The sequence below is a fragment of the Adiantum capillus-veneris genome, chromosome 1 (assembly GCF_014529385.1).
Source record: "Adiantum capillus-veneris isolate H3 chromosome 1, ASM1452938v2, whole genome shotgun sequence".
NCBI classification, from domain to species: Eukaryota; Viridiplantae; Streptophyta; class Polypodiopsida; order Polypodiales; family Pteridaceae; genus Adiantum; species Adiantum capillus-veneris.
Window position 1 is genome coordinate 75,937,591 of NC_140931.1, and position 13,451 is coordinate 75,951,041.

General features: G+C 46.3%; 1 protein-coding gene across 8 annotated transcripts in view; it reads left to right on the forward strand.

Moving 5' to 3' along the window:
- The window catches only part of LOC147464996 (mitogen-activated protein kinase HOG1-like), a 175,578-nt gene that overhangs the window by 86,765 nt on the left and 75,362 nt on the right, over positions 1–13,451 (forward strand). For all 8 annotated transcript variants that reach the window (XM_086510661.1, XM_086510678.1, XM_086510671.1 and 5 more), the window contains 4 exons: positions 9,104–9,166; positions 9,247–9,317; positions 9,455–9,479; positions 9,593–9,651. In XM_086510661.1, coding sequence (XP_086366787.1) covers positions 9,104–9,166; positions 9,247–9,317; positions 9,455–9,479; positions 9,593–9,651 — 218 coding nt within the window. The remainder of the gene's footprint in view (positions 1–9,103; positions 9,167–9,246; positions 9,318–9,454; positions 9,480–9,592; positions 9,652–13,451) is intronic.

Sequence of the window (13,451 nt, forward strand, 5' to 3'; positions counted from 1 at the left end):
ACCAACGGCTCATAAATGACAACACCTAAGTCTATCCCCACTGGGTGGCGATGGTGATCTGGCCACGATGTCCACTAAACCACCATATCCCTGCCACGTGTCACTGCCCAGCGAGTCCGTCTAGTGTGAACCGACCAGACCAAAGACCAACTGTAAAGTCCAAACTGTACTATTTGTCCTGTGAAAGTGACACTGTAGCGTTCTACAGCTTTAAGGTATTTTTCTGCTAGGGTCTCCCTGAGGTTCTCTGGCCCACGTTTAGGCGCACGCCCTAGAACTACTAGTTCTATTCTGGTGTGCACACAACTATTTAAATAATTTTTTTCGAGTAAATAAACTAATTATTTACAAAAACTTACACAGTTACATCCCTCTTGGTTCTAAACAGATGACCTTGAGGGTTTCAGATGTTTGGCAGCATGTAGGCTTTGTGCGGCGTCTCCGACGAGGCATTGCTTCCTTGGAGCGGATGTAGGAGCACCACCCAAACGGTCCTTGGTTGGAGTAGCAGTTGCAGCAGGCTCGACAGGAGTTGACTAGCATTGAGGAGCGGCATCATGAGTTTTCCTTTCATTGGTAGGCATCTCAGTGGACCCAGGTGGGGACAAAGTTATTGGGGAGTTCTTTGAGACAGTGGGGCCCTGGCATGCGCACACCATTGTTAGCCAGTTGGAGACCCGACGGGTCAGTTGCTTCAGAGCCTGAGGATTTGCGGGCAGTTGCTATTGAATTTTACCGTGATTTGTTGTCAGCTGAGCCAGCGCCAGGATTGCCTTGTGATGGAGGAGACGTGTTAGAGGCTAGAGCTTCCTCCCCAGCTAGAGGAGCTCCATTAGACTCAGCCATTAGTGTGGCTATTTCCTCCTCCCATCTCGTGATTTAGCCCTCATTATACATACTTTGTTTCCTCAATGGGAGAGTCTCCCCATGTTTCTGATGTAGCCGTCTTTTGTAGAGGTGGTTTGTACCCCATGGGCAGTTTTATTAACTAATGGAACAATCTTTTTCTCGCAAGAAAAAAAAAGTCCCATCTACCTCAGCTAATTGAAGTTGTTGAGATCGTCGTGTAGTGCTGGTTTCACGCCAATCGGGTGGAAAATCTGAAGTTGCTGAATCTAGCAAAGTCTCCAATAGCCACTTCGGCAACTTGTTTGTCTTGCTCCCTAGAGGAGGAGCTACTGGTATTTTTGGCTCTAACTTTGCCCTATTATGAGGACCATTGTTATCTGCATCATCGGGAATGGTGCATTCTCCTTCGAAGCCTGAGGTACAGGGGTAGGAGAAGAGGGTTCATGAAGAGGGAAAATCGAAATCAGGGTCTCTAAGTATCGTTAAATCAGGTATCATCGTGGAAGACTTGGGAGCGGAAGCCTCATCTGAAGGTTAGAACATTCACGACTCAGTAGAACATTCTTCTTCTCTCGATCAAAAGTCGATATCAGCTGGAAAGAGAGTTGTAGCGGACAAAAATCATTCTCTTGGACTTGAGATCAACTTCCCCCTTTGCTCCTTCGGTACATGGACACATGCATCGCTCCCAAAAATCCGAAAGTGGGAGGCGTCGGGCTTCTTACCAAAATGGGCTTCAAAGGGGGTCTTACCAGGTACTGAAGAGATTGGAGATCCGTTTATGGTGTGAATTGCCGTCGCAACTACCTCTGCTCATAAAGACTTCGGCAAGTCCCGATGCTCAAGCATGGTTCGTGCCATTTCTACCACTGTCCTATTCTTCCGCTCCACGACTCCATTCTCTGAAGGTGATCCAGTATTCGCAAGGTTTTGGCTTGATGCCATTGTCTGCACAAAACTGAATGAATGCATTGGAGTACTCCCCACCTTTGCCCGATCGAATAGTCTTCAACACTTGATTGCTTTCCTTCTCCACAAGAGAACGACAATTCTTGAAGAAGACAAATGCCTCGTACTTGTGCTATAGAAAGTATACCCAAGTAAAGCGGCTGAAATCATCCACCAACAACATGAAATAAAGAGTCTTGCCGAGGGAAGGGGTCTACATAGGTCCACAAAGGTTGGAGTGAACCAACTCCAGAACGGCAATGGCTCGGCGTGTAGCAAGCCTTTGAATAGATTTTTGATGTTGTTTCCCACGAATGCAAGTAATGCATTTTCCATGCTTACTCCCAACATTTGATAAGCCTGTAAGCATCTGCTCACGAAAAGCAATTTGAAGAGCATCATTGTTCAAATGACCAAATCTGTAATGCCAAAGATCACCTGTGGGTATCCCTATCATTGAAGAAAGAGCATGGAGCTTGTAGAGTCTGTTCCCCACTGAGCCCCCTTTGGCCTCTTTGCCGGGTTACTGATCCCGATTAGATATTGCATCCTCTATAAAGATCACCTCCATACCAAGCTTGCGCACCTTGTGCATAGACATAAGATGAAAACCCAGCTTCGGGGCATAAAGTACCTTGGAGGTATGCATTCCTCCTCTAGCATCGGGTATCAACTCAATAGATCCCGCTCTGTGAATAGGAATTTCAGATGTATCTCCAATGAAGATGGTACCATAGTGTTGTCGCATGTTGGACAAAAGATCCTTCGAAGGTGTCATGTGCCATGAGACACCACTATCAAGAATCTAATCACGATCATCTCGATCCGCAAGAGTCACCCCAACCTCCGATGTTTTTGTAGAGTCCTTTGAGGGGAGAATCTCCAAATGAGCAAAGGCTGGTGATTGCACCACTGCCGTTGAAGAAGTCAAAGCATTCTCCAACCGGCTTTGGACACTTCCTCCAATAATGTCCCTTCTCACCGCAATTGTTGCAATGCCATTCCGCCTTCAATGCTTCCCACTCAGCATCACTCTTCTTGTCTTTGGTGTCGTTGCTTTTCTTCTTACCATTCTGCTTCTTGTTGTTGGAAGAACCGATCAAGGCTTCGGAGCCTGACTTCTTCCCCGTATTGAATTGCTTTTCTTGGTCCAATACCATTGGAACAATCTCGTCCCAAGAGATAGTGTTCAGCTGGCCACTTGTAATCAATGAAGAATAAAAGTTGGTGTACCGAAGAGGCAATTGGGCCAAAAGCTGGATGGCCATATCCTCTGAACTAATAAGCCTTCCCATATGAAGTATCTCTTGTTGATGCGATCCCACATGGAAGGGTTTTTTGCATCGAGCGTCCTCAACTACACCTCAAGGGCTATCCACTTCATTGGAGAAACTCAATCATAAGTGAAGAAAGCCAATCCCAAATCAACTTCGCATCTTTCATCAATCGTATGTGGCTAATAACTAATGGTGTACTGTTGAGGATAATGAAAGACCGGATTCGAGCATTGACACGCTCCCATAACTTCGCTCCCGCAAGGTCCTTTGGCTTTTGAAAGTTGCTCAAGAGAAAACCTCCAAGTTTGTAAGAATCGAAGATCCGCCATCATGGTAGCTTTCCAAATGGCATAGTTTTCTCCATTCAATTGCGGATCCGAGGGAAAGGTAGGGAAGGTAGGTATCTTGATTGGTTGATCACCTACGCCTGAGTAGAACTGGGACCAATCTCCCCACTCCTCATTGACGAGTGGTTCACCACCACCGCATGTAGCATCCCCATGATGTACTTCTTCATCACGGAATGAATTCATGTCGGAATCATCACTCCTCTCCATAGTGTTGGAGAACTTGGGCATCTGACGAGGCTAGGTTGAGGCAGAAGTGAGAAAATATGCAAAATTTCCCACTCTAACCGAAATCAGCCCCAAATGAGTGAAAAACACATAAAAAACAGCAAACCGTCTCTTTTCATTTGTGAAAATTCAGCACCAAAAACTCGCACAAATCATTGATCCAATTCAAGAGCACGTCGTGGCTCTGATACCATGCCAAAGGTGCAGCGGAAAAGGGTGAATTGGATGATGATCTCGTCTGCAATTGCGAGCAAAAACACCTCTAGGGACCGGGCAACCAATGGATCTCCGATCAATCGTGACAAATCTCCTCGTAGTCGAACTCCTATCGCGTACCGTCCACCGAATGGGCATGGATAGCCAAGCACACATGTAACCACACGTGTAGGGACTCACGGTAGAGGGGAAAGGAAGCGCTAGCAGAAAGCCATGAGATCAATGGGCAAACCACTGAGAGCAAGAGAGATCGATGGTGCCAGAAACCGCTAGAGAGAGGAAACACGTGCGCACACATAGAGAGTGCTTCATAATGAAAATGCTAGAGAGAGAGTGTGATGCTCAAAACGTTGGCTATTGTAGTACCCAACACATGCCAAAAGTACAAGAGGGGGGGGGGGGGTGCTGCCTATATAGGGCAATTGGTAAATTGCCCTACCAGCCTAGCAAAAAACTGCATGATCCCACAAATTGGAAAAATGCTATTAAATATGTAAACTCATTGAAAGTGATATGACACACATATTTAGTAGCAGAACTACAGAGAACTGGAGACTCTGACCTCGGGAAACCCTAAGAATGGGGGTCCCGCCTCATGCAAGCCTACCGGGGGAGCAACACCTTGGAGTGCAACGCGGAGATCTTTATCACACTTAATAATTGGAGTCCACATGGGCCGGCGTAGTTCTGTGCCCAGAGGTATTGGCCCCAAAACCTGGTGCCCCTTTCGGTATTTCTTTTTATATTAATGCTTGAGCAAAGTACAACTCCCAAGGGTCCTCTGCTCTCAGACGCTGCGTCCAGATGCTTTGCAAAGTGAGGCCCCTAGGGTCTATTTATTCTTACAAGGGATGCCCCAAAAGCAGAGCCCCAAAAGCAGTTAAACTCAAAAGCAAATTGTCCCAAAAGCATCTGGTCCTAAAAACTGCCAACAAGAAATTAGTGCAATTTGCGGAAATTTGTACAACAGCCACGTCAGCATGTCAGCGCATAATGCGGAAATCCGTAGTGCTGCCACGTGGCACCTGCCAATGGGAATCGCGGGTCTGTCCTTCATCTTGCCACGTCATTTGTTCGTACAATTGTCCATACCTGTCTGTACAGCTGTCCATCAATTGCGTTCATGTCCATAGATTTCTCAAGATTGAAATGGTGCAGTCATTTCGTCAATCATTCCATCTACACTCAAACACAATCATGTGTGAGTAATCATTTCCGGGAATTCCAATCCATCAATCAGACACTGAGCTCATACTAAACGGAGTGTTTCAATCTCGATTTTCACCTGTTACCTGTTCACAAATAGTAGGATCTTCCATATAACATTAGTTTCATACATAAATCAGATTCATCTTGGGGAATTTCCAAGATGAATAAACTGAACACGATGTTTCAATAATCCAGTCATCTCATCTGTCGAGAAGTCTTGATGCACCTAGATCCTTGTGTAGCCATCTTATCCCGAAGGAAATCTTGATGCGCTTACCGCAGTATCCAGTCATCTCATTCATATGGGAATCTTAATGTACTAGAATCATCATCATTCATTCAAATTTCAAACAAAATTCATGATTTTTATCTTGAATCAATGGATTCATTCCTGAGCTACCGTTGCTCCCATTTGCTTTCAGATGCAAATTATACCACGATTTCACTTGCAGAATAGATTAAACTTTAAGCAAATGGTTCATCTCGTTGCAAAAGAGTCGATGTTCGGCTCCATGCTTCCAAATGCTTGCATGTTCCTCGCTCCTAGTAGTTATTAGCACACAAATAACAAGAGCTTCCAAAAACATTAATTCCACGCATACTGAAATTTTTGGCAAAAATCCTAATTTGTCAAAGTTGTTGGATATAAGATCTGTTCGTGTCAATGCGTAGAGCTTGTTGAGAGGATCAACTTTGCCTTCTATTGCATATCCAAATTTTCAACCATTGAAGAGAGTTTCTTTTGACAAACTTTCTTGCCGAAAATTTGTCGAATTTTTCATTTTTTTCTTCAGCTCCTGCGTTGGATTTCAACTTTTCTTTGTCTTCCCGCCGAGAGATGTTATCTTTGGCAGATTCTCCACGAGAACCCATGTGTAATTTGGGATTCTTTATGGCTTATGCCTTGTAGGACAGAGCGATGAAGACGGGAGTGCGCGTGATACGCGATAAGTAAGGATGGGAGTGGCTAATCAATTCGGGGTCGGAACACGAAGATTCTTTGGAAAACAATTTGGAAGCGTCATCTTGCTCTGTTTTCTCTTTGGTAGGATCGGTATGCTTTGAGAAAAGCGCACGCCTGATGCTCTGATACTACTGTTACAGGCTTGGGCAACCCAAGTCGTTAATCTGATATGAGACACGAGAGAATCACTTAAAATACTTCATAACTTTATCACACTTAATAATTGGAGTCGACACGGCCCGGCATACTTCCGTGCCCAAAGGTATTGGCCCCAAAATCTTACGCCCTTTTCGGTATTTCTTTTTATATTAATGCTTGAGCAAAGTACGACTCGTGAGGGTCGTCTTCTCTCAGACTCTGCGGCCAGATGCTCTGTAGAGTGAGGCCCCAAGGGTCTATTTATTCTTACAAGGGATGCCCCAAAAGCAGTGAAACTCAAAAGCAAATTGTCCCAAAATCATTTGGTCCCAAAAACTGCCAAAAAGCAATTTGCAAAAATCTGTACAGCTGCCACATCAGCATGCTAGCGCATAATGTGGAAATCCATAGTGCTACCACGTGGCACCTGTCAGTGCGAATCCTTGGTCTGCCTTATAGCTTGCTGCGTCATTTGTCCATACAACTGTCCACACCTGTCCGTACAGCTATCCATGTAGTCCTACCAGGTCATCAATTTGTGACATATAGACTCTGGTTGGCAGCAGACACCGCTCGAGGCCAAGTGCTCATAGGGTTCAATGGCGGTGTCGAGGCTGAGACTTTGCAGGGAGAGTACTGTGGGCAAAGACTACTCAAGAACAAAAGACTCACACCCAACTCCCAAACTGATTATATATACAATGGCTATAGATCATTCATAACTCTAGCAATTATCTCTGAGGACTGTAGTCTGGCCATGGTGTCCAGCTGACTACCACTCCTTGGCGTCCCGCCAAGCGCCTGTGGTCCACTAGACCATCGACATGGCCCATGTCCATGAGTCGAGAGTGTCTGCCCGAGTCTGAACCCAAGACCAACTGTAAACTGCCTATCCATTGCGAGTGACATTGTAGCCCTGTTACACTTTTGAAAAGAGTGTGACTGAATATATATCAGATTCTGATTCTAGGGAGTAGCGTCGGCCTACTTGCACAGAGGAGTGCCTGAGACAGCCCCTTGTTTGGAACCCCATGGTTAGCACTCAAAGAGGCCACCTGGCTGGTAGTCGCCCTCATGTTTCCTGGGGTCCCATGGCAGCGGGTCTAGCACGCTCTTGAGGTGACTGGCTATAGTTTTCAGGCTTGTCAGAGGAGTTGGAGGGCTTTCAGCTTCAGGGCATGAGAGGGGTGCAGAGCATGTGCCAGGACATCTCAGAGGCAATACTAGCTAAGTGGCTCACGCCTCGAGTCAGCAGCGCCCAGATGGATGGGAGCCTTCACGCTACTGGAGGTTCTCATCTCAGTTCGGGCTTGCTCAGAGACTCTACCCTCCCTGTTTTTCAACTTACGCCGAGTTGCAGTAGAGGCCCCACAGGTGCCAGAGTGCTGTTTTCGGAGGATCCGAGTGGTGGTCATCTGTGGGAGGACTTGTCATCGATTCTGACCCACCAACTCTTGAGACTGGACACTGGAGACTGTGGGCTTGGGAGTGCTGTCCATTGGCACGAGTACAGTGGGATCCTAGAGAGTGGCTTTGGAGGGACCCTTTCTCCTCTGACCACCCAGGTGTCCCGTTCTTTCAGTACACTATTCGAGTGGGGCGTCACATACTAGCAGCATAGAGAGAGACTCGCCCTGCGGTAGCACCTCATTGGCAGGAGGAGGGTCTCACAATTGAGTTCTTGGTAGCTTTTTGGGAGAGGTTGTGGGACTCCAGACAGCCGATGCGAGTCACCTTGTTTCAGTGGCTGGTCGCACACAGAGCTATAGCAGTTGGGAGCTGGCTTGTACATAGTGGTCTCTCGGCTGCATGTGCAGCTTGTGACCATCTTGTGGAGAGTCAGCGCCACTGTCTTTGGGACTGTCCTTTGGCACAACAGGTGTGGCTTCGTGTTCTTCGGCTGATGCCTGCTCTTTCCACTGCTCGGTAGTACACCTGGGGGGCAGCTGCTTGGTCCACTCTCACGGGACCAACACTTCAGTTTGAGCTATCTTCCACCAGCAGGATGATAGTGAAGCAGGGGGGGCGACCTACACTCCAGCCTGCCCCACTGAGCTTACTCCACAGGAGTGGTGCAGTGAGAGAGAGGAGTGCTGGGAGCTCATCAGTGGCCTAACACTCTGGTTCATCTGGCAGGCCCGCTGCTTCCGCATCTTTGAGGGTCGCCTTGTACCACCAGCAAAGACTGCGATCGTTGGCTAGAGCTGATCCATACTCTGAGAGGACAGCTCGAGAGACTCCAGGGCAGCTCCGACCGCATGCGGGAGCGCTGAGAGGCTTTCCTTCGATTTTGGCGTCCTGGGCCTTTTTTCACCATGGTTGAGGGCGACTCAGATGGCACTACTGTCCACCTGTGTGGCTTTTCCCTCCTCCCATTTCCTGATTTAGCCTCATTGTATATATGCTGTTTTTTCATTGGGAGAGTCTCCCCATCATGATTGTTGTAGCACTCTCTTGAACAAGTGGTTGTAGCCCTATGGGCAGTTTCATTAACTAATAGAAGGATCTTTTTCTCGGAAAAAAAATTATTCTTGCTGGTAGGTAAGATTGGCTTGGAGCTCAAGGATTATCGTATTTTTGCCACCTGATGAGTAATTGGAGATAGAACATTGCAGGTATCGGTTTGCTAGGCATTGTGTCAAGACTAGCTGGTTAGCCCTGTTGCATGTCCCCCTTTTTTCCCTTGCCTTTTCTTATGCATATACCTAGCAGTCTTGCTTGGAAGAGAGAATGGCATGCAATGCCAAGATTGAAACAAAGTTGATACAATCGTGCTCCGAAATTTGGCACATTACTCAATGCTTAGCTTTCTAATGAAACGCTCTTACATGAATAACATCAAGTTGTGTGTAATTCTCTTGTCAATTCCATGCCAAATGCACTTTTGATGCTCTGAAATTTATGCTGTTATTATATGCTGGTTATAGACTCCTGATGACGATTTACCAGCACATAAAAAGAAAATTCTATCCAGACAGTACACAAAAACGGTAGGCTAACTTATCCCAAATATGATACTTGATGACAATCAGTGCTAGCTATTGAGCTTGTTGTTGTTTTCACAAGACAGGTGGTTACGCCAAATTACCGTGCACCAGAGGTCGTCATGTCACAAGGGGAGTACAACTCTGCGATCGATATGTGGGGGGCTTCTAAAAATTATATTCCATCCATTGCTTTCATGTTCCTGATTTGATTTAATACAAAGTACCAAGGCATTGAATGCATCTCATGTTTTCCTTTCTGTGACTCCCGAACTGCGATCCGGATGAGTGCAGGTGGTCAGTAGGCTGTATATTTTGGGTAAGGGGTCTGTCTGGGTAACTCTGTTTTTCTACTGGGAAAGGTTATTACTTCGGTTTTTGGTGCCTCCATTGATCTGGCTAATCTGTGGTCTGCGTATGGTGATGAATCAGGAGCTAATTACGAGGGCTATGAAGAAGCAAGGGTACACTAGGCCTTTGTTTTGTGTGCGGTAATCTACTAACCATATATTTCTCAGGCTTCATATTTTTGGCATTCTCATCCTAGCAATATAAATGTGCCTGCTTTTAGGACAATGTGTTTTGTGAATGGGTCACCATCAGCTTTTTGTCACACTAGGGCCTCACTTGGGTTTAAAGGCTTTCATGCATCTCGGTTCCCAGAGTGAATCGGGCACTGTAGATATTGTTGACCCGAGATTAATTTCGCCTTTTGGCCCAAGTTTACTTTCGGTGAACTTAGTACTGGCCGTGCCAAGAGCTCATTTTGGCACTAGGATATCTACGAAAGCATAGTGGTAGAGTAGGTGCCTTTGAAGTTGGGACTCAAGTTCAAATCCCACCGGGGTGTAGAATTGGGCACCCGAGATTCCCCACAACCTGAGTTTGCATATGCAGAGATCTACAACCTAGCTTGTGCGATGTGAAGGCCTGACATTTCTCAGCCTTGATCCTGTCTCAAGGGCAGGATGCCAATTAATGTGGAGGATGGGCCTTGATGAAGTACCTTTTATGGAAAGGAAAATCATTCTTAAAGGGGACAGCCTCCCTTGCAATGCCAACAAATAGTCATGAAGCTGTCACTCAAAGAGGTTGAAAAATTGGGGAAGGTTTCAAGAGAGGTGTTTTGGGTTTCAAGCCCATGTTGTCTTGGTCTAACCCATGGGATCGGGCTCTGTCAACAAATTGATGCACACCACTAGTCTTTGTGGAGTTTTCATGGTAAAGGAATGGCTAATTTTAGTCATAGTTTCCTATATATGTAAGTGTTCTTCAATCAATCAAAATCACGTGTTGAGCCGCCTCAGGAGTTGAGCACGAAGATGGCTTTCTATAGAGAGCATCTTCTCCACCTCACAGGAGATGGGTTTGTGATTCGACCCAGCTACATGGACACACATATGTCTCATGGTTTGCGTTGTGCTACATGGACACACACTGGCACGATTGTATGCATCCATTATTGAGCAGCAGTTGAGTAACTGGGCAGAGGGTGAGGGTGTACGGGCAAAGGGACAGGCAGGTTTCAGGAGGGGTTTCTCCACTCTTGACCATATTCTGACACTCAGAGCTATCATTGAGGAGGGCAGGTCACATGGGAGACGGATTTATTGTAGCTTTGTGGATTTCCGCAAAGCATTTGACATGGTACCGAGAGCTCGACTGATGCGCAGACTGCAGGAGATGGGGGTGCCCACAGTGTTGATTTGGGGGATTATGGCTTTATACAGATCAGTGATGGGACATGTACGCACCCCAGAGGGGATATCTGACTTAGTTCACTCCACTATCGGGGTGAAACAGGGTTGCCCATTGTCTCCTACTCTAGTTGGTATGTATGTTGATGAGGTGTCTGATTACATTGACAGAGAGGGTGATAGAGGTGCCCAGCTGGCAGGGACGTGGATCCCATTGTTGTTATATGCTGATGATATTGTCTTGATCTCTGACTCACCAGAGGGTATGCAGCGACAGTTGGATGCATTACACAGTTTTGCAGAGGATAGTGGATTGTTTGTAAACCTTGGTAAAACCAAGGTCATGGTGTTTAACACCACACCGCAGTGGATCAGGAGATCGGCACCGACCTTCACGTATGGTCAAGAGATTGTGGAGTATACAGATGCATACACTTACCTTGGGATAGTCTTCACTGGGCCGAGGTTTTCTTTGGGGAGAGCAGCAAAGACTAGACTAACCAGAGCTTATGCGGCCTTGGGAGGCTTGGAGAGGATGTGTTCGCAGGTTCAGTTCCAGGAACCTCGGACAAAGTTATGGCTCTTTGATACTTTAGTAGCCTCAGCTATGATGTATGGGGTACAGGTATGGGGACCTTCTGTAGGCCAGGATGGTTGGAGACGTATGGAGAGACCCTTGGTATCTATGATCTCCCGATTGATTAGAGCCAAGGCCTCCGTACCTCACGCGATCATTCGAGCAGAGCTAGCTGCCCCCCCCATGGAGATTGAGGCGCTTACCAGATCAGTGTCCTTTGTGCACAGCCTATGGGATACTACTAGAGACAGATATGCTAGACTGGCCCTTGAGTCTTCCAGACAGTTAGCTCTACAGGGGGACACTTCATGCTGGTATGCACAGATGACTTCATGGTTTCAGACGCATGGCTTCACCATGGACAGGTTGCCCCCTTTCTAGTATTCTCTTCAGGCACCCTCGCTGTCTCTTACACGGGTGGAGATCACTAGACTCATTCGTCAGGACCTGATCCAGCTCGACACCAGGAGGACATGGATAGAGCCGCCTCAGGAGTTGAGCACGAAGATGGCTTTCTATAGAGAGCATCTTCTCCACCTCACAGGAGATGGGTTTGTGATTCGACCCAGCTACATGGACACACATATGTCTCATGGTTTGCGTTGTGCCATTGGTCAGATACGCACATCCTCACATCAGCTCGAGATTGAGACTGGTAGATTCAGAGGGATACCAGCAGACAGCAGGATATACCGATTATGCCAGAGAGAGCCAGAGACAGAGTTGCACTACATATGTCATTGCACAGTGTTCTATGAGATACAGGGGCGTTTCCACTGCTTATTCAGAGAGGGTTTTGGTCCTCTATCTAGGGTCATGAGTTATGAGGATCAGAGATGTCTTGGACTATATCTACTTGAGTTACACAGGTATAGAGACACTTTACTGGGGAGAGCTAGAGAAATGAAATGAAATGAAATGTTATATTAACGTCTTCAAAAGGCCAAAATGACCTATGAGACCAATCAGTTACAAAATAGTGAATCTAATACCATGTCTGGGTACAAAAGAACTAGAAGAGAGGCAGTCCCAGAGACACATTACAGATTTCTTTTCACTAGATATGGGACAGCCAGAGGAGCATCCACCACTGCAGAGCTCGTCCCACACTCATTCGACCACTACTGGCACTCTCATCGACCGAGCATTGGAGCTACAGAGATACAAACGACCGCGACTGAGGAGAGGAGCTACACAGCATCGACGGAGACTACAACAGAAGATTCGAGCCATACTCTCTCGACATCCAGAGTGCAGATGAGGATGGATCCTCACCATTTCTTCCATCTTTGTTTCACACACTGTTACATCCAGTTTACCGGGTACCTATTGTATCAGCTGCTACACCCACGTAGTTTTAGATTGTAGTAGTAGTAGTAGTATTTTGTTCCACTTCTAGTTCTTTTCTAGTTCTTTTGTACCCAGACATGGTATTAGATTCACTATTTTGTAACTGATTGGTCTCATAGGTCATTTTGGCCTTTTGAAGACGTTAATATAACATTTCATTTCATTTCATTTCTCTCTCTCTCTCTCTCTCTCTTAGTTCTTTTGTACCCAGACATGGTATTAGATTCACTATTTTGTAACTGATTGGTCTCATAGGTCATTTATGCCTTTTGAAGACGTTAATATAACATTTCATTTCATTTCATTTCTCTCTCTCTCTCTCTCTCTCTCATAGGAGTCGGTAGCACTCCTATCTCAGTTTTTAGTTTGTAGTTTTCTTTGTTTGTACCCAGACTTGGTACTAGACTCATCATTGTAATCAGTTGGTCTCATAGGTCTTTTTTTTTGGCCTTTTGTAGACGTTAATATATCATTTCATTTCATCTCTCTCTCTCTCTCTCTCTCTCTCTCTCTCTCTCTCTCTCTCTCTGTGCATGCTCCATCTCCGTCCTGTCATGCCCTTCCACGGTATCACCCTCCATAGCAGGCTGCACCCAACAGTGGTATCAGAGCATCTAGGTGGTGCTGGGATGGCATCTCAAGACGCCGTCGTTAGCAGGCATAGGCG